Source organism: Sciurus vulgaris, assembly GCF_902686455.1.
Source record: "Sciurus vulgaris genome assembly, chromosome: 3".
Taxonomy (NCBI): domain Eukaryota; kingdom Metazoa; phylum Chordata; class Mammalia; order Rodentia; family Sciuridae; genus Sciurus; species Sciurus vulgaris.
In genome coordinates, this window is record NC_136463.1 from 44,917,837 (window position 1) to 44,939,656 (window position 21,820).

The 21,820-nt window shown below is 37.3% G+C and overlaps 1 protein-coding gene and 1 pseudogene across 4 annotated transcripts in view; one reads left to right on the top strand and one right to left on the bottom strand.

Annotated features, from left to right (window-relative positions):
* The window catches only part of LOC306656484 (ubiquitin-conjugating enzyme E2 D3-like), a 41,036-nt pseudogene extending 36,560 nt beyond the window's left edge, over positions 1–4,476 (top strand). The window contains exon 2 of the transcript XR_013767014.1: positions 3,747–4,476. The product of XR_013767014.1 is annotated as a ubiquitin-conjugating enzyme E2 D3-like (transcript). The remainder of the gene's footprint in view (positions 1–3,746) is intronic.
* Positions 1–19,042, bottom strand: part of AKAP10 (A-kinase anchoring protein 10) — a 74,686-nt gene extending 55,644 nt beyond the window's left edge. The window contains exons 1-4 of one of the 3 annotated variants that reach the window (XR_013762518.1): positions 18,787–19,042; positions 12,667–12,714; positions 7,365–7,547; positions 2,751–3,308 (exon numbers count right to left, since the gene is read on the bottom strand). Coding sequence is in view for 2 of the 3 variants with exons in the window: in XM_079131693.1 (XP_078987819.1) it covers positions 2,751–3,308; positions 7,365–7,547; positions 12,667–12,714; positions 18,787–18,874 (877 nt within the window). In the remaining variant the exon portion in view is untranslated. Of the gene's footprint in view, positions 1–2,750; positions 3,309–7,364; positions 7,548–12,666; positions 12,715–18,591; positions 18,764–18,786 lie in introns of those variants that run through there. The other 2 variants (XM_079131693.1, XM_079131694.1) reach the window with 2 other exon arrangements.
* Between the last annotated feature and the right edge of the window lie 2,778 nt (positions 19,043–21,820).

Sequence of the window (21,820 nt, forward strand, 5' to 3'; positions counted from 1 at the left end):
GGGCTGGGGATATAGCTCAGTTGGTAGAGTGCTTGTCTCACAAGCAAAGGCCCTTGGGTTCAATCCCCAGCACTGCAAATAAATAAATAGTGTTGGAACAACTGAACATTCATTTGTCAAAATAAACATAAAACATAAACCTTGACATAACCATAACACATTATACAATATTAACTCAAAAAGAATCACATATAAAAATGTAAAGGGTAAAGCCAAAATACTTTTATAAGAAAACATGGGGAGAAAATCTTTATGACCTCTAATTAGGCAAAGGGCTCTTACATGATTCCAAAAGCCCATCTAAAAAGAAAAAGCTGGTAAGATAGACTTAGTCAAAAGTTATTCTGCTCTGAGAAAATCACTTAAAAGAATGAAAAGTCAAACTGGAATGCTTACATGGAAGTAAACATTTGCAAATCACATTAAAAAATTACAACCAGAATATATGAAACTCTCAAATTTCAACAATGAAACAGACAACCCAATAAACTATGGGAAAGATGTGAACAATTCACCAAAGAACATGGATAAGAAACACACAAAAAAATACTCCCCATCATCAGCCGTTAGAGAAATGCAAAGTAAAACCACAATGAGATGCTACTACATATCTATTAGAATGGTTTAAAAAAAAACACAAACAAAACACTGACAATATCAAGTGCTGGTTAAGATAAGAAGCAATAGTAACTCTCACACATTGCTGCTAAGAATGCAAACTGGTACTTTCTGTAAAACAGTCTAGCAGTAGATTTAATTATTATATAATTAAATTTAATTATTATATCATTAAATATACACTTAGCATATATAATCTAGCAAATCCACTGCCAGACATTTACCCTACAGAAATAAAAACTATGTCTACACAAAAACCTGTACACAAATGGTTACATCAGTTCTATTTATAATCATCAACAACTGAAACAATCTGAATGTCCTCCAGTAGACCAATGAAGTGTACCCATACAAAGGGATACTACTTGGAAATAAAAAAAGAAATGAACTATTGATATAATCAACAATATGGATGAATTTCAAAGCTATCTTGCTGAGTGGGGAAAAAAACTCAAAGGTTAACATTCTGATAAATTTTGTTCATTTAAAAAATAACTTCAGATAGTTAAAGCTTTCTAGATTTTGTAGGAATCAGTACAAATTCAGACAGAAAAAGGTGCAAGGCAAGACATTCACTTAAGGGGGAAAAAAATGGCTCAATCTCCAAAGACCTGGAATTTTCACTTTAAAGGGCAACTGCCCAGGGCCCAAACAAGGGAAATTAGACAAACGGCATGTCTAAAGCCAGAAGTTCAAGGGGCAACATCTATGGTGGATCAACTAAGGAGGGGAATAAAAGACCTCTCAGAGTGTGCTGATGCCAGAGGAAAAAACTAGAAAAATCTTTTGACAATTCCTGACCACAAGATTACTCCTGGGTTTAGGGCCTGAAAAACTCAAATAAACATGTTTTAAGTAGTACCAGAACAGTATCGAGGCAGGCCCCAAGTGCATGACAAAAGCAAATGCAAATACACCTGAAAACTTCATTTACACAGAGTACTTAAATGCCCACAGGTAAAGGCTCATGAAAGTCAGTTAAGCTCTATTGGTTAGAGAATGGTAGCAGAACTTCATGAAACAAGTTCACAGCTAAAAATCACTTAAATCACACCACACCAAGAATGTGAATCTGAAGAAACAAATGTTAAATCAGATTTATAAAAGCAACAGACAATGGAATTATCAGACAATGAATATATGTTCAATGAAGTTATTTATTTTTGGTGGTGCTGTGTTTACCCAGAGCCTTCCTCAAGATAGGCAAGATCTCTATCAGCTATCACTAAGCTACAGTCCTGGCCCTACGTTTAATAAAATTAAGGAAGTAAAAGACAGAATTCAGAGGTAGGATGAAGGGTAAAAGGTACAAGAAACTATGAAAAACAATCAAGCACAATTGAAGAAAATAAAAGCATTTCTAGAAATGAAGAATTCAATCATTTTACAATGAAGATAACATGCTAAAGTTGATTCTAATAACAAAGAACCAACTTTAGAGAATCAATGAATCCATAAAGAAGCCACCAACCCTTTGAGAAACAAGGAACAGATAAGATGAAAGAGAAGAGAAAAACATGGAGTTTGTGCAATGGGAATTCCAGGAAGTGATAAAGAATAAGAATGTGCAGTTTCTAAACTATTAGAAAACAGGAGAGAAGAGATGAGAAGGAAAGAGAAAGTAAGGGGTGCTGTTTGTCAAAATGCCTGGGTTCTAATTCCAGTTCCTCACTTACTGTGCAACCCAGGGCAAGTTACTTAACTTTTGAGTCATGGTTTTCTCCCTTGTAAAACAAGATAATAATTCCTACTTCATATAGGTGTTGTGGTTATTAAATGAAATCCAAATATACACTTAGCACAGAATTTCCAATACGTATCTGGCAGTACCTGCTGACAATTAAAAATATATATATATATAAAAACTTGGTCTGCAAAGTGCAGTAAAATAGATGGAGACAGAAGAAATAAGCCTATATGGATAATGGTTTGATTTCCAACTCTCTTAAAGGATGCACTCTAGATATCCCTCCTGCTCCTTTTTCATACACTGGTCTGACTCCACTCCACTTTCCAAATCATCCCAAATTTGCAAACAGTTAGAAGAGAAGATACTATTCTAATTCTTTTATTTCTCATCTTAAGTTCTGCTTTGTGAATTAAAAACAGAAACAAGAAAATCACATACTTACTTTTCATTAGTTTTCCTGACAATTCTTTTAGTGGAGAAGACGGACTATTTCTACTGGTTATTATAAGTCTGGTGGAGGATTCTTGAGTTTCCATGGAAACTTGACTAGTTCCTGCTCTGGCCATTTCAAGGTGGAGAGAATGGGCACTGTCACATTCCTGGGAAAGCAGCAAGTGGTTCTGAGTGTTGTTAGTTCTATTATTCGGGTTAATTCCTTCTGATTGAGTCATAAACAATTGGGCTGAGCTAGAACCCTCCAATCTCTTATCAAGGGACTCAGTTACAAAAGATGCTGTAGATTCCTGCTTTTTTGATGGAGAGACAGGCTCAGCCAGAGAGCTCTGCTTCACTGTGTTCAGACTGTGTGCTCTTATTCGGGACCAAGTTGTAGAATGAAAACTTTCAGCTTCTAACCAAAATTTAACCAAATGTTCCATTCTCCGAAGTTCCATGAACTGAATGAAATATGGGAGGACAACAGTGTCACGCAAGACTTGTTCAAGGGTTTTAGAAAGACTTGATTTGGTCTCTTGAGTCTGGTAGTCCAGACAAGATCTGCCTAAAAGAAGCAAAAAAAAAAAAAATCAAGTTAGGTAACAAATAAATTCACAAAGGAAGATTATTCAATCACTTTAGCAACAATGACACTTGAGGGTTCTTGAATAAATTTATTTTCCAGCAACCACAATGAATGAACTATAGATACTATGATTTGGGTTTATAAACAAAGAGAAAAATAACTATCCAAAACTCATTTAAATTACCGAAAAGCACTTTGTTATTTAGTCCTTATTATCTCCTGTTGGTGTTAATTCAAACCATGTAAATTCTTCAAAGAAAAAAATAATTTTATGATATGAATAATCTATGATACCAGTCGCAAAGAAAAAGGGTCAATAAAAAGCGCTAATAAAGTTATTTAAAAATATTTTTTGACCTCATTAAAACCCCAGAAAATGGCTGGTAAAGCACTTGCCTAGCTTGAGTGAGGTACTAGGTTTGATCCTCAGCACCACATAAAAATAAATAAAATAAAGGTACTGTGTCCATCTACAACTAAAAAACATATTAAAAAAAAAAAAAAAAAAAAAAAGACTATGGTGCTGAAACAGATTAGTAAGTCACTTAGTGACCTGACCCATGACCCTCCAGTACAATGTTCTGCAGGTCCAGGTGGGAATGATATGTTTCACTGGCAAGCCACAATTATGGGACCTAACAACAGCCCATATCAAGGTGGTGTATTCTTTTTGACAATTCATTTTCCTACAGACTAGCCCTTCAAACCACCTGAGGGAATATTTACAAGAATTTGTTATATAAATATTAACAGTAATGGTAGCATTTGTCTCAATATTCTAAGATCACAATGGTCTCCTGTTTAAACTATTCTAAAGGTCTTTTATCCATTTGTTCACTGCTATGTGATCCAAACCCAATGACCCTTTCGTGCCAGAGACTGCACAGATCTATAAAACAGAGATAAGTGCAACAGAATATCTCAGAATGGACTCAGAAGTATGCCATGTGATGCTACCTTAAAGTCAGAATAACTTGCATTATAGTTGGAATAAACTTTAAATTACTGTTCCTTTTTTGATTTTCTTATCCGGACGTTCCCCTATCAGACCTCATCTTTTCTAATTTTATTTTTTGTCTACCTCCCTCCATTCATTCACATGATCATCTGAGAAGATTTGAGTCCTTCCAGCTTTGGACAATAACTGCTCTTAAGAGAATAGGTGCCCAAGATTCAGAATTTTTTTAAAAAATGGAGCATGTGTACTATGTGGCCAATGTCTTCACTCTAACTTGGTTATAAGACTAAACCTTTCCTCACTGTTCTAACATGCTTAAGAAATCACCTGAGGGGGAGAGAGACGGATGCTCAGTAGTCACATCAAAGGAAGCAAAATTATTCTAGCAGCATCCGTTTTATTTAAACCTTCTACCATTAGAGATTTGAGGTTACATGATATGCTTTATGCTCTGGACTGATATGCTCATAACTGATATGGCTGGACAAATGGTATTGAATTTATAGCATCAGCAGAACAGAAAATGTGACGTATCTTATGCATGTCAATAAAGGAATGACCTGTTCTTGTTCTACAGAGAATGGAAATTGGAAGTCAAACACCCTTTGTATTCCAAAATAGGGTCTCAAAACATTTTGTATTTTCCTTTAAATTGTTAGGAGACTTGGAGCTATTAGTTAATCTATCTCTCAATACGCTGTTTAATGTAGTACTGAATAAATGATGCAAGTTGTCAATGGATGAAACTAATAGCTCTGCTAGCAATTGACTTTTCTTCAATAAAGTTGCATAAACAAAAAAAAAAAAGAAAAGTAATATAAGATGACATTTTTGCCTATCAAACTGGAAGATGTTTTTTCAAAAAAAAAAAATAAGTAAGTACTATCAAAGGCACAGGGATAAAAGGAACACTCTCATGTACTGGGGATGAGAATATAAACTGGCAAAATCTTTTTAGGGGAGCATTCAGGAACACACAGTAAAACCTTAGCAAACTACAAGAATTTTCAATTAAATGACTCTACTTACGAGCACTTATCCTGGAGAAAAATTGTGAATGTGTGGATATAGTTATAAAGATGTTATGAACTCTCCACATTACTTGTAACAGTAGCTTTGGGATCTTATCACAAAGAATAAAACTAAATTTAATAAAAGATACATTTCTCTTACTTTGTATTTAGTTAAATTTAGGTTATCATTATAACCACAAGCCAATTATTAGGATAAATGAGAAAGTAAAAAAAATTTTGGACCTTCACACCATGATCATAGAGGGTCATTTTCATAAAATTACCTGAGGGTTTCATTATATTTTCCTTAATCCGTTGGTATTTAAATCTTCCTCCTTGGAAGCACTTCATGTGTCATCATCCTAAATGTTAACTAGTCAATGTTAACTGTCAACATTAACTAATCCATCTTTGATAGTATCATCCTGATATTTTGCAAGACTTAAAATTTTAATTAAACTCTAAGATAATGGTAAATTCACATAGATTTGTGAGAAATAATATAGAAAAATCCCTTGTAGGGCTGAGACTGTAGCCCAGCAACACATTGCTTACCCAGCATGTGCAAGGCCTGGTTTCTATCCCAATCAAGGAAGAGAGGGAGGGAGGAAAGAGAAAGAAGAAAGGAAGAGCCCTTGAATCTTTGAATTTCCACCTCAGTAATATCTTGGAAAACTACAGTAAAATATTATACGATGACGTTCACAATGATAGAATTCACCAATTTTATTTCAAATTTCCTCAATTTTACTTATATTTGTTTGTGTATATTTAGTTCTACGTAATTTTATCATGTGTAGATACATGCATTCACTGCCACGACATTAAAGTATCAATACCACAAGGATTTCTCATCTGCCTATTCATAACCATACTCACCTAGCCTCCTTACCTCCCCCATCACTAAGAACTGGCAGACATTAATTTCTTCATTTTTCTAATTTTATCAGTTCAAGAATGCTATGCAAATGTAATTCTGCCATATTACTGTAACAGTGGTCCACTTTATGCTTTGAATATATAGCCCTTGCTGTCCTGCCACTGCAACTGATTTTTAAAATGGACATGTTTCCTTCTCTCCCTCTTCCTAATCTCAGGGGAAACAGGATTACCTTTCTTCACCATCCTAGGCAGTTATGTGTTCTTGAGCACACACCCACCATTGGAATGAAGTAATCCAGACTTTGGGGAAGGTATCACAATAGTAAGCAAAGAGATATCAAAAGAGGGAATAATTTCATTAGAAGTCAATTATTTCATTTATGGATTTTTTTTCTATTTATGACAACATGCAATTTTTGTAAGTGAAGAAGTTTTGAGTAACGAATACTCAGAAAACAAGGATCTCCTACACATCTCTTTGTGGAGGACATTTTTATTAACATAACAGGGATCTTTACCACATGTACTACTATGTGACCTGTTTTCACTTTAACGCATCTTAGATATTCTTCTTAGACTTTTAAATGGCTACACTGTATTCCAGGGTATGAGTATATCAAATGTGATTACTTCTATCTTAACAGGTATCTATATGTTGTTCCTAATCTTGTGTTATCATGACAACACTACTACAAATAACCTTACACATACATACACATTTTTGTGCTTCTGTGTGAGCATAGCTAAGGACCAGGTTTTACAAAGAAGTGTTGCCTATATGGCACACATATTTTATATTTTGACAAACACTATCAAGCAGACTGCTTTCCAAAATGTGTTCACCAATTTAGATCATCACTAAATAAGAATGGTTATTTCCCTGCTTCTTCACTAATATTCAAATGACCAAACCTTAAATATATGCTAATGTGTTTGAACTCATTATTTTAGATTTCCCTCAGTATTACTGAAATAAGGCATCTTTTTTATGTATTTAGTGTTCAAATGTACTTCTGGAAATTGCTCATTTCTGTACTGGTCATTTTTTTACATTTTGGTTTAAATACATTTTTTTCAAAGTCCCTTGCAATTATATTGTTCAGTATATTGTAACAGGAGTTTCACATATTGTACTGAAGTCCTTTCTTTACCAGCAGTCAACAAAAAGTGATAGCCACTTACCTAAGTCCCCAAAATGAGCAGCCTCCATGTGGCTTGGCTGCTTCTTAAGTGTAGCTGTCCTGCTACTTGAAAAAGAATCCATGTTGGCAGAAATGGCATTGATTGCAACATGACTTGGTCCTGCAGCCTCCAGCAAGGCATGATTTTTAGTGCTTTTTTGTGGGGAATGTACAGATACTGAAGCTGTAATAATAATAATAATAATAAGTTGTTAACTAAGCACTATATGATAATCTAAAACTCTTCAGATTACTTTCAGAAAGTTTTAAAAATTAAGTTTTATGGGCTGGGGTTGTGGCTCAGTGTTAGAGTGCTTGCCTAGCACGTATGAGGCACTAGGTTCAATTCTCAGCACCACTTAAAAAATAAAGATACCATGTGCATCTACAACTAAAATTAAAAAAAAAAAAATAAGTTTCATAAAACACCTTTGCTAAAGCAGCATACTCAACAAAAAATACATAAGATGAAAGATAACTCAATAAAATAGCAGAAAATAGGAAAGAATAACACAATAGTATTTATAACTCTCAAAATACTGTACTTAACATGAATAAGAGAAATACTTCTTTGAAAACTTCGTCTATGGAGAACAGAAAGTACCAAAAACAGAAAGCATTCTGAAATATGGACTCTTTTCAATTTCTTAATCCTTGCTTCAGTAGCAAAACTAAAATTACAAAATCAATACTGGGTGGGAGAACTGAAGAAATAATCAAAATAATCTTTAGAATTTTTTTTTTTTTTTTAGTCAAGTAACAAGATTTCCTCATCTGATAAAATACACTAATGATTAAAGTTCAAAAATGAAGCACACTGGGCTGGGGATATTGCTCAGTTGGTAGAGTGCTTGCCTCCCATGCACAAGTCCCCAGGTTCAATCTCCAGCACACAAAAAAAACGAAGCACACTTAAAATTTACAAAATGTGAGATGGAAGTAAAGTTCAGTGGTAGAATGGTTGCCAAGCATGTGTGCGGCCTGGGTTCAATCCCCAGTAACACAAAAAAATTTACAAAATAGATTTTGTTTAGTAGTTTGAAGAAATACTAGTATCATCCTTTTGACTTCAGAATAAAGAAATTAGTTACCAATGCACTAATAGGAAATAAATCAACATTACAAAACTGTCAAAGTACAGACAAATTAAGATTCTACCTATCCTATGTATTCCACAGAACTATCAATGACTCTTATGAAAGATTTTTAGAAGTTCTGCTTTCTTGCTAAAACAAGGAGAAAAATGATAAAGGTCACTTAACATTCTCTGCCTCAAGATAAATGCTGTCAGTAATTAAAGATGTTTATCTCCTAATACCCTGTGTAAATGCTCTTGATTTCAGCAATAATCTCAGATGCAAAATCTGAGTAATGAAGTATGTATGAAGAATACATACTACTGGGGCACTTGTCTAGCATGAGTGAGGCACTGGGTTGGATTCTCAGCACCACATATAAATAAATGAATAAAATAAAGGTTTACCAACATATAAAAATATTTTAAAAAAAGAATACATACTACTATAATTCAGTGGATGGCTCCTTAGGATATGTTTATAGGATAAAATATTTTAAAATATGTATCTCTATACCTGTTTAACAGGCATTTAAATTTATCAATCATTCAACAAGACTTTTGGGAATTATGAAATGGAGAGTAAATGTCTTCAAACTATTTGCCTAACTTTAGAAGAAAACTTTATTTTTATTGAAGGGAGCAAAATCATTTTAGCAAGCTTATAAACAATAGTTTTCTTATATAGACAATAAGTTACAAGTAACGGGGTTGGGGTTGTGGCTCAGTGGTAGAGCGCTTGCCTAGCACATGTGAGGCACTGGGTTCCATCCTCAACACCACATAAAAACAAAGTTTTTAAAAAAGTGCTTCTAAAAAATAAGTTACAAGTAAGATTCCATGGGAATAGTGAGACTTCTGTTTCTTAATTAGATGTCTATGATAATGTAATACACTACTAATTCACTTGTACAAGGCTTCTGCCACCCTTAACTTGTTAGAACTAGTACCTCTTATTTATCTGCTCCTTCCTGATATTCCATCTTACTTCAATCTCCATGGTACTATACTCCCTAATTTTCTATCTGTTCATCCTTCTCATTGTTTGAGAATACATTTATTAAATGTCCACTGTGTCAGAAATAGTCTTCTTCCTTAACTTCTGGTCCTCCTAAGGCTGTTTTTTAATTCTTTTTGCTAGACAGCACATTTATTGTTAAACCTCCAATTATTACCACAACAACAGTTTTTACACTTTCCTTTTTTTAAAGCTGTAAACTTTTTCTTCCCCTAAATAAACTTAATAAAATACAGACCCTGATGCCTGCAAAATGGACAGAATCAGAGTAATTCTGTCTGATTCAAGGGAAAAACAGTCTTTCTCATGCCTCACTATGGACACCTCTGTAGAACAGCTGGAGAATCCCTGACTTCTACCTCAGACCTATTCTTTTACCTGAACTTCAGTTTTGTATCTACAATCATCAACTATTAGATATTCCCACTTGTTTGCCATTTCAAGCTCAATTCTTCCAAACACCAAACATCACATGTTCTTCTAAACTAATTCGCCTTCCTAATTTCCTGATCTCTGTTCAATCTACCAGTCTCTGGTTCTCAAAATCAGTTTCGCCCCTTGGTTTTTCTTTGTTTTGTTTTGTTTTTTTTTTTTTTTTTTTTTTTGGTACGGGGATTAGAATTCAGGGGCACTTAACAACTAAGCCACATCTCCAGCCCTTTTTTTGTATTTTATTTAGAGACAGGGTCTCCCTGAGTTGCTTAGAGCCTCACTAAGTTGCTGAGGCTGGCTTTGAACCTTAGATCCTCCTGCCTCAGCCTCTCGAAATGCTGGGATTACAGGCATGCACCAACACACCCAGTTTCATGGTCCCATTTCACAGCATCCATTTACTTGCCAATATCTGTACCTTTTCCTTCAAGATGTTTAAATATCTACTTACCTGTTCACTTTCAACTGCACCCTTAGTACTGGTCCTCCTATATTACAAAAGAACTTCTAAGGTCTCTATCCTACATAACTTTTGCAGATTGAACTTTTATAAACACTGTTAAGTACATCAGTATCCTGCTCAAAAACCACAGTAGCTCCATTTTCTCTGTCTCCACTTTCTTTTCTGGAAGTTAAGGACCCTCTATAATGTCATCTCAATCTTTCTGTAAGCATTTACATTTACTTACCTGAAGCTCCCCGTGAACAATATACAATCAAAGAAATAAAACACTAGGCTGGCAGGGAGAAGAAAAAAATCATCTTTCATTTCCATGAACTTTCCCCTCAACTTCATAAATCATTTATTAATTGCAAATTCATCTGAACTCCTTGCAATACTTCACTTAATTTGACTAATTCAATACTGAGGGACTACTATGCTAGAACTAGATAATAGTTGCCAATGGAGAACCTACTATATATTACAAGGCACTGTATTGGTTTGGTTTCTCTATGAACACTTTTTTAAGGGGAGGACAATATTTTATTTACCTCACATAATAACCCAGCAATCCCTATTTTAAAGGTGAAGACACAAATGTAAAAAGGTTAAATAGAGTGCCCTAGGTCTATGAGCTAGTAAAGAGCCATTTCAACAGGCAGGACTTAAACCATAGGTCTGTTAGAGTCTCTAACCGTTTATTAAAAAGTTAGACCCTAAAATTACCTGTGTGTATAACATATGTAAATTAGTAACTCGAAAGCACATATCACTCTAAATATAAAAACTGAACATATAATTTTCCAGTTTTCTTCTGTTAAGCAAACCAGAAAGGTAGCCATTAACCTTAAGTCTCCCTCATATTTAATCAATAACAAATTTCTATTCATTTTAGCTCCTAATTTTTTTTCAACTCTGTCCATATCTTTCTATTCCCATCACTACCAATCTAGCCCAAGTTATCTGTGGAATTATTGATTAATGTTCCTCTCCTCTACCAATCTGTATTTTCATTAAGGATAAGTCTTTATTATTCACTGTTACAGCTGAGGTTTTTGTCTAATCACTAGAACAGAAAGCATATTCCATAAACAGTAGCTATTATTATTTTGCTTTATTTGCTATTGTTCTGAGACTAAGTTTGTCGTTCTTATCAGACTGCAAACTTCTTGGAAGGGTATCTCCCATACTACTTTTGTATTATTTTAAGATTAAGTCAGTGACTACAAAGCACAGATTATGCATTACAACATAATATGAGCTTAGAAATTTCTAGCCTAGATTTAAAATTTAGAGATCTTGAAATGACTAGACCAATCCCCTCATTCTACAAATGAGAAATCTGATGAAAGTTACATGACTTCCCAAGGTCAGAATGTCAGTGGCAAAGACTGGTGTTCTGACTTCCTGAAATATCAAAGTTCCTTCCTTCCACATAATCAGATCTAGTCTTCACAAGCTGCTGCTGGCTAAGGACTTTCAGCCTTTATCAGTGCCAATCAAATTTGGCTTAAAAAAAGGCAGTCTGAACTAATTAATGTGGGATTCAACTGGCTTTAAATTATCAGAAATAGACAACAAAGCTAATCTTGCAAAACTCATAATAAATTACAATTATTCTCCCTGGCAAATTGAACATAACATGATAAACATTCAATGTCAGCCACAACAGATAAAAAACAGATAAAAAAAAATCTAAATGTAGCAATCTACAGATTTGATGTAATTAAGTTACATTTATGAAATTTATATCTAGTGAATACGGAAATAATTTCCATTGTAATTTTCCCATTCCAATCTCTATACACTGAACATAATGAAATAAGTCAAAAACACAGCAGAGATTATAATCTTAAAAAAAAGCACACTCCAATCTATAAATAAGGATGATACATTGAGAACAAAGTTGTCCAAATAAATTTTAAAATAAGGCCATTCAGTAAAAGTAATAAAGAAGTAAAAACAGCAATCAGTCACATTTCTGAATAAACAGAAAACCAAGCCTTAGAAATGGGAGTGGTTTCCCTCAGCTGTCAAGACTGTTCAAGTGAGTAGCCTTTGTTTTGTTTCAGGAAGTAAAGATAGATAATCACTTGTTCAGGAACAATCAAATGTATGATGAATGAGGAGGGTAATGGTTCACTAGTGCAGCCACCAAGTGCTCAGTAAAAACCTATCATGTGAAAGTATTAAGGAGTTACAGGTTAAAGAGGGAAATAAGTCATAATCATTAATAATTTAAAAATAAGGCAGAAATGATTAATGCCCAAAGAAGGGAGAACATAACAGGATTAAGAGCTCATAAATGCAAAGCATATCACTTTGGATGAACTCACCTTTAATGGACTTGACATCAGAAGTCTTCTCTTGTTCTTTGCCTTTCACTAGAAGACAAAAGTACATCATAACCAACCTCTGACCTCTGCAAAGAGATCGATTCTATACATTGCAAAAATCAGAGAAGCTTTATTCTAACACATGAGTATTCAAAGTTCCAGAAAAATGGACTAACGGCCTAGGAGCAGGATGGGGTGGGACAGCTGTCAGGGAAGGTTTCTCTAAGAAAGTGACCTTTAAACAGCATTCAATCAAAAAACATGGGTTGTATACCGGGAGACCATGTGATCACAACACCTGTGTTCAAATTCTGCCTCTCCCACTTATTAACCACGGATGAGATACTTTACTTCAATGGGTCTTAATCTCCCTGATGAATAAAAAATAGGTCAATAATAAAACCTACCTTAGCTGATGAAAAAATAAACACTTATAAAGGTCATCTGAAGAATAACAGTAAATTTGGGATAAATGTTAACTAGTATTATTACCACATGCCATCCACTGTACTGGCTACTATAAGCATAGTAAAGAAAAAGATTTCTTTGGTAGTATATCATATCTTACTTTTTCTGTATCCCCTCCATACTACTCAAAGGCCAACATTCTAAACTTACAAACATTCTAAACCTCTTAACACTTAAGGACTAACAAGTTTTCTCCAAAATGATCATATAATTTTCCCTCTATTACACAAAACAGTAAAAAAATTCTACTGCAGATAAACTAACAATATAACATTCAAGAAAGGAAGTTAAGCCAAGTGTGAACTCCATTACAGGATCTAAAGACTATTTTTAACCTTCTTCACTTTTCTTGTTTTTCTTTCAACAATAAAGGATCTTTAAACCCATCATGAAAAGATTATCAAAATAAGAAATCCCAGAATGTGCCCACCTCTCTACTTGTGCTCAAAAATATTAAAAGTTTAAGTGCTAATAGGAAGTAACTCTCAGAGTACCTCACTGAAGTGTTAATCCAGTAACTATTTGAGTGCCCAACATGTGCCAGATTCTCTTCTTTCTCAAAAAGGCAGTGATCCTCCCATTAAGAAATCTACCTGCAAGTGTGTGGAGACCAGCATGGAGAAAGTAAGAGCATCTCAGGTACTGATCACTACTCTCAGGAAGATAAACTAAGGAAATGCAGAATAACCAATGGAGAGTTCCATCTACCAACCAAATCTCTTGCTTGAAACATTAACTTGTCTTGGCTTCTGTTACACTCCACTCTCCTAGTTTTCTAGTCATTTTTCAGTTCTTATCCCTTGCTGGCCTCTTCTTTGCCCATTGGGAGTTTCTTGGGGAAAGGGTGGGTGCCTTTTTTTCTTTTCACTACATATACATGTGTATTTTCTAACTGATCTTCCCCATTTTTTAGAAAATATATTTTTAACGACACAGTAATAGCACATATTCATGGAGTACAGAGTGACATTTCAGTACATGTACACAACGTGTAAAGATCTATGTTCCCATACTTTCAATACCATAGCTATAATTCCTATTTTAAATCTCCACTCTAAATCTTTCTTCATCTCTAATACATATCGCTAATTGTCAACTTACCTGGTAATTTTTCATCTTTTCTCTAACCTATTCCTACCTCAGTCTTCATCTTCTCCCATTAAATAACATTGGCCACCCAAAACTTAGACCAAAAAATCAGAGAATCATCCTTAACATTCTCTCCCTTACCTCCCACACCCAAACCACCTCTAAAAACAACTGACTGTACCACCAAAATATGCCTACCTCCACAGCTATTCTCCACCTTCAAAATATTCTCCTGTTAATCAGAGCTCCTATTACACTTTAAACACAAAAATCTACATATAACCCACTGACAAATATTAGCATTCTGGCTTATTTTCCCTTTTCCCTAGTTTTATACATGTAGTTTAAGGTTCCCATGAGTCACCACCTGATACTAATGTTCTTCCTGCAGAGATGAATAGAAACCTAAATATGATATGTTCCTGAATATGATGAGTAGAAACCTAAATACAATATGTTCCTATTAAGCATGTTTTTGGAGTATTACCACATATACATCTGTAAACAACAATATAATGGCATTATTCTATACATCTTTAAAAATTACACAAATAGGGACTGAGGATGTAGCTCAGTTGGTACAGTGTTTGCCTTGTATGCACAAAGCCCTGGGTTCAAGCCCCAGCACCACAAAAAAAAAAAAAATTTACACAAATAAGGGTTTGGGGGTTAATCCAATGGTAGAGCTCTTGTCTAGCATGCCCAAATTCCTTGAAATGGAATTACTAAGTAACAAATTATGGAGTTTTTTTGTTTTGTTTTTCTGATACTGGGGATTGAATGCGCAGGGGTGCTTAACCACTGAGCCACATTTGATTTTTATTTTTTAAAATTTTTAGACAGGGTTTGCTAAGTTGCTTAAGGCCTCACTAAGTTGCTGAGGCTGGTCTTGAACTTGCAATCCTACTGCCTCGGCCTCCCAAGACACTAGGAATATAGGCATGTGCCACTGTGCCTGGCTCAATTATGTGCATTTTTAATGAAAACATTAAACCAATTTATACAACGATAGCCATGCTTCATATTCTTTCTTTTTTTTACTACCAGGGATTGAATCCAGGGGCACTTAACCACCAAGCCGCATTCCCAGCCCTTTTAAAAAATATTTTATTACAGACAGGGTCTCTAGGAGTTGCTCAGGGCCTTGCTAAGTTGCTGAGGCTGGGTATGAACTTTTGATCCTCCTGCCTCAGCCTCCTGAGTGGCTGGGATTACAGGAGTGTGCCACTGCGCCCGGTATTCTCATCCTTAGTATTTTTAATTTCTGCCAAGTTACTAGTTTTGAAATGCTATTTGATGTTTTAAATTAATTTCCTTGTTTTCATTAAGATCAGACATCCTTTCATGATTACTGACCACTGAGGTTTCCTCTCATGACCGGCCTCTTCAAGTTCTTTTACTTATTATCTAAGTCCACAGATATTAATCCTTTTTGTTGTTTGTGTAACAAATATCCTAGGTATATTTTATTGCAAGGAAGTTTTTTAAATTTTAAGTAGCCAGATTTACATTACAGACTATGTTATTTTGCTTTCTGAGGAGGGGTCTCACTTAGCTACCCAGGTTGGCCCCAACTTGCCATCCTTACACCAGTCTCCCATGTAGCTCGGACTGAAGGCATGAGCAAAGACACATGGCTCCTGTGGGGATTTTGGACTTTTTTGTTGTTGTTTTGAGGGGATTGCCCAGGTGAGATCTACTACTGAACTATATCCCCAGTCCTTTTTTTTGAGGCAGGATTGACAAAGATGCCCATGTTGGCCTCAAACTTGCAATCCTCCTCCCTCAGGCTCCTAGTTGCTGGGATTAGAATGATTTTTTTAAAAATATCCTGTCCTACATTCTATGATTTCAGTTTTTGCTTTTCCATATTTGGGGCTCTTATCTACCTGGAATTTATTTCTGTATATCAGTGATTAACAAACTATAGCTCATGGACCAGATCTAGCCTATCACATTTTTCATAAACAGTTTTACTGTAGCACGGCCACAAGACTAGCATAGTATAACAGAGACCATAAGGCTTATAAATCCTAAAGTATTTACTTTCTGGCCCTTTACAGAAAAAGCCTGCTGACACCTGATATAAATATAAGAAGTTGGAATTTTTTTTCCCTGCCACATAGAAAACCAGTATCATTTACTGATTCATCCTTTCCCAAATGACTAGGAACTCTTTTTTTTTTTTTTTTTTTATACTGGGGATTGAACTCAGGGGCATTCAACCCTACTGTATTTTATTTGGAGCCATATCCCCAGCCCTACTGTATTTTATTTAGAGACAGGGTCTCACACAGTTGCTTAGTGACTCGCCATTGCTGAGGCTGACTTTGAATTTGAGATCCTCCTTTCTCAACCTCCAGATCAGCTGGGATTACAGGTTTGTGCCAGCGCCTGCCCACTAGGAACTCTTTTTAACATACCCAGTTCCCAAACATACCTGGATCTATTTCTATGATTTGTTTTGAAAATACACCAAAGAAATGAAAAGTGGAAGGGAAACCGAATTCAAGGCTACAGCAAAATAATGCTGCTTACTCTCTTAACATTTAAACTGAGATTTAAATGACATCTCCTCATAGGGCTTCCTTAGCCACTCGGTTTAAACAAAGAGGATGGTCTAGACCAGGGTGTTTACTAGCAAGAATGATGAGAAGTGGCTGGATTTGGCTATGACCTGGAATAGTCCTAAAACTGGGGGGAGGGAGGATGTCAAGGATGTACTAAAGTTTAAGTCAGAGCATTATTAAAAAGCTCAAAATATGAACAGGTTTAGAAGGACTGAATCTTAAGTTAAATTTTAGATATTGTAAATAAACTTGTCAGGTAGTGATAAAAAGTGGACCAACAATTGGGTACACCAGTCTAGATTTAGGGGTGAAAAACCAAGCTGGAGATGTGAATTTGGGAGTCATAAACACATAGGTGGTACTTAAAAATAGCATTTAAAGCCTGGATGGGATTCCTAATCATCTTTCTAATCATTCCACATCGTCTTCAAAATGCATCTAAAATGATCTTTTTAAAACATATCATTTAAAACATATTTTAAAGAATTTTAAAATATTATTTTTGCATTTAAAATGAAACCTAACCACAACCTATAAAGTTCTCAATCCTCTGATCCTTGCCTACCCTTCCATGCCCCAGTCACAGTAGACTTCTTTCCTTTTGTGAAGGGCACCCAAGCTCTTTATTTCCTTGTCTCAAGTGCTCTTCCCTGTCCTCTCTAAAGTTACCTTGGACTCACTGATCCTTTAGGTTTTGTTTCAAGATCACCTGCAGCGTTTTCCCTAACATCTAACCAAAATATGGTTTTTCTATCAAGTTACTCTTTCATTACGCTTTATTCAATTTGTAAACAGACTCTCATACAGTAAAGCTTTTTCTTGTTGAGTGCTTAATCATGAGGTCCTAGCACAGTGCCCCGCAGACTGGAGTCTGTTGCACAACATATAATTAGCCTCATCTTTCAATGTTTTCTTCCCCCCAAATAAAACAAACAACAAAAACCCTAACCACTTCAACATAAACTATGTGCCTTCTCTACCTAGATACTTCATCTTTTACCAGTTTCATTCATTCTTCACCCAGCATCAGTTACTAAAACCTTGTATCTACTGAAGAGGAATTTTTTAGTCGGAGTTGAATGGGGCCTTCAGGAATCACCTGATTCTCCTTTGAGAGAAGAGTGAAAAGTGGGTTAATTGGCCTAAACCAGTTTACACTGTTAGTAAATGAGTTGTCTTGTGAACCTAAGTCCCTGATTTAGTCTTTTTTTGTTTTTTGGTCTGCTACATCTCCTCTGAAAGAAGAATTGATAGAATAACCATTACCACCCAAAGAAACTCTCCCTTATTCTCTTTGGATATGTATTTTTAAAGAAATGCAATGACCTTTCCCAGAATCAAAATCATGCTGCCTCTACTTAAAAACTGGGCACATTTTACAACTGAAAATCAGAAATATAAGTAGTTCTTTTAAAACGTTAGGGTTCCAGTAATTAATAAACTTGCTAAGTCATCAAAAGAAGCGGTCTTCCTCATTAGGAAACTTCAGTAGTAAGTCGTTTTATTTTAGGAACAGCAGTTCCCTCCCATCCCTGCCCCCCCACAAAAAAGAGGAAACTGGAAAAGAGCACTGGCTGACAAAAACAATTTTTCACGTGTTGCTTTTAGGCATTAAAGCCTCAATATTTGGAAAAGCCAGAAACTTCCGTCAAAAGGTACAAATTTTTTTCCTCGATCTTGACCCACAGTACGCAAAACAACAACAAAAAAATCCTGAAAAGTCGTTAAGCAAACAAGCATAAACTTCCACGGGTTTCAGAAAACACTTTTGGACCAGCGCAACCATTCCCCCTCTGACCTCGCGCGAGGCCGCCGCCTTCTCCCTCCCTGCAGAGTCCCGGAGCACAGCAAGGCATCAGGGGGCGTTGGAGCTGAAGGCAAGCGGCTCACCGAGGGCCTCGCTGCCGCCCTGAAGGAAGCCCTCGCAGGGCCACCAGTCCCACCGCCGCCCCTGAGGCCCGGCCTGGCCCCCCGCCGGGGCCCCCTCAGGTACCTTTCCGCCGGAAGAAGGACATGGCGGGGCCCGGGTCGGGGCGGAGGGCGCGGGGGGACTGTCTCGGGGAGGACCCGGCTCCCCTCATTCAGCAACTGGCCCGGACTTCCGGGTCCGCAGGAGCCGTAGCACTAGCCAGAAAAGAGACCCTTCTTCCGGGTGTGGGCCCCACCGCCTCCTCGGGATGCCCTGGCAGCTCCTGCCGCCATATTATCAACAAGCCGCCCGCCCGGAGTTCCGGTCCTTCCCCGCGCGAGGCTTCACGGGAGGCCCATCCGCCAGCCCCGCCCCTCCTCCCCACCTCCTCCCTTGGGTGCTGGAGAGCGTCCGCACCGCCCACGTGACCCTGCGCGCGTGCGGCTTGAGCTTCTTCGCTGCAGCAAGAGTCTCTGCAGCTAGTCTTGTTCCCGCGGATGCTTTAAATCCGCTGGCGCTAGCTCCAGACGGTACACTGAATATTCAGGCTCTGCAAAGCTGAAGATGAGTATTCAGTTCTGGAGCCGGAGTCCGCTCTGGAGTTGGGAAAGCACGCTTCTCAGGTGGGGGGCGTCTAGCCCGTTGGGGAACGTTGCAGAGCTTGCCTTTCCGAAAGGCAGGGCCAGCTCAGCCCTCCCGAAAGGTGCTGGCCGGCTTATGCTACTCTGCACCTTCAGCCCCTGTTCTCCCAGGGCTGACCTGGCCGGCGGGTTCTAGGCGAAGTCGATCCTTAAAGGGAAATGGGAGGGATAATCTGCTTTATGCGGCTCCAAAGGCTCCCTCTGTCTTACTGACCCTCGGGAATAAAAGAAAGAAATGAACTTACTTTCAGAACGAAATCGCGAAGACTGATCAAATTTGAAAAGGACAGCGGCATGAAAGTCTCGCTAGTAAATATCTTTTCAAGTCTTACTCGAATGTCATTTTCTTGTGAACCTTCGCTGACCCTCCCGCGACCCTTAAAGCGGAAAGAATAAAGCCTCCCCACCTTTAATGCTAACCCTCAGCATCCAGTGAATGCGCTGAGAGAGTGGGTGATGATTGTAGCTGCAGGGAAGGAACCAGAAGAATGACTGTAACAACTCAATAAACATTCTCAGGGTTTTTAAATCAACGAACTCTCATGGGACAGACAGGGTAACAGGTACAGAAGAGGAGGCAACATGCCCAAGATTGTTCATTGCACCAGTACTAAGACAGGGGACAAATAGGAGTGGAAGGGAAGGAGGTTAGGAAAATAATTCTATCAAACGGACCTGCTGTACTGACGCCCTCACACTTTCTTTTCCAAGAAGCAATTTACCTGCTGCCCTGCCTGGCTTAAGTACCCAGGATATTTCACATACCTTAGCAAACTACCCGTTATGTGCAGGAGAGATGCAGGCCTGAAATATTGTCAATGAGAGGAATCCGAGTTATCCTGAAGGGGAAGAGTATTGTGATCCTTTTAACAGCAGATCCCCGGAACTCAGAGGAGGATAATTCATAAGATATTCGTAAGAAATCTGTAAGAATAAGAATAAGAATTTATGGCTAAGAATCCAGTTAGAATTAGCATGAGCCAAAGTGACCTAGAGTTGTCAAGGCAATGGGCAATTAAGTCTGTCATCCTGCTGTCAGTCAAGAGGTGAACTGGGCGGGACTCCGAGAAAATTTCTTTGGAATTTAATAAAACCGGTGCAGGAGAGGTATGTCGTCCCTCTCCTCTCAGAGGACCCAATCTCTCCTTGAGCTTGTTCTCTTTTCCCCTTTCCCATTCTTTCTAATAAATTTATTGCCTGTTACTCTGAACAACATGTCTGAAGTTTTTCTGATTTGATCACAAGAGTTAGGATTTCACAATGCCTTAGTTTCCTAGAAGGCTTTAACCCTGTAATAAGACTACCTAGAACCTGGGATCTTTTCCATATTTTCTTTTCCATATTTTGAGCAGGTTAATAGATTTGCCTATTTTGTTTCAAGGCATGTTTCCAAATTCATGAAAGGTCATCAAAGCTAACATTTATTGAAACTTACTTTACACAGGTACTGTGCTAAACCCTCCAGATCAGTACTAGTACTTAGAATTGGTCTTGGTGTGGAGGAAACTACAGAAAAAAAGTCACTGTGCAAGGTCACAAGGTAATTAATGGTCCAGATTTCAAGGTCAAAGGGCTGGCTTGTGGTTCAGGAGTAGAGCACTTGTCTAGCATGTGTGAGGCACTGGGTTCGACCCTCAGCACCACTTAAAAGTAAATAAAAGTACTTTGTACATCTACAACTAAAAAATTGTTTTTTAAAAAAGATTTCAAGGACAGGCATCTCCCTGGGTAAGAAGGATATTGTAATGGAACAGAAAAGAGTCCCTGGATTCCTGTGTGAACTGGTTCTGAGGTGAACATCTGTTTCCAGCTTCAGCAGAGGAAATTCTGAGCAGTATCCCCCAAGGTGGAAGGTACCCTCCCTTGGAAACCAATATGCATTTGGGGGCTGGGGGGCGGCACTATTGTCTGTGGCCAGTAAACCTCAGATGCAAAGGAAGATAGGCTGAAGTTAGAGAAGAGCTAACCTGGGATGCCAAGTGGGATTTCTAGACCAGATGAGTTTGAAGGAAGATTCAATTATTAACCTAAATGACTCCATTTTTCCTCTCTGACCTGTCCTTTTATTAACTTGTGCTTTCCCTCCAGGTTTTTTGTTTCTGTTTCTGTGTTTGATACTGGGACTTGAACTTGGTCTACATACCCAGCCCTTTTTATTTTTTGTTTTGAGATAGAATCTCACTAAGTTACTTAGAGCCTTCTTAAGTTATTGAAGCTGGACTCAAACTTGCAATCCTCCTTCCTCAGTCTCCTGAATTGCTGAGATGATAGGCATGAACTACAGCGCCTGTCTCTTTCCCTCCGTTTATCTTAAAGTTCAGGATCACTGGGCCAGTGAAGTAAATGGAGATTACTCCCTTGGCATCTGTTAGCACAAAAAGACCAAGCAAGATGCAAACCTCATCTGAGCTGTTTACTGAGGGGGTTGAAATAGCGCCCTTGGACCCACTCTCCTGGTGGAAAATGAGCCGCTGAAC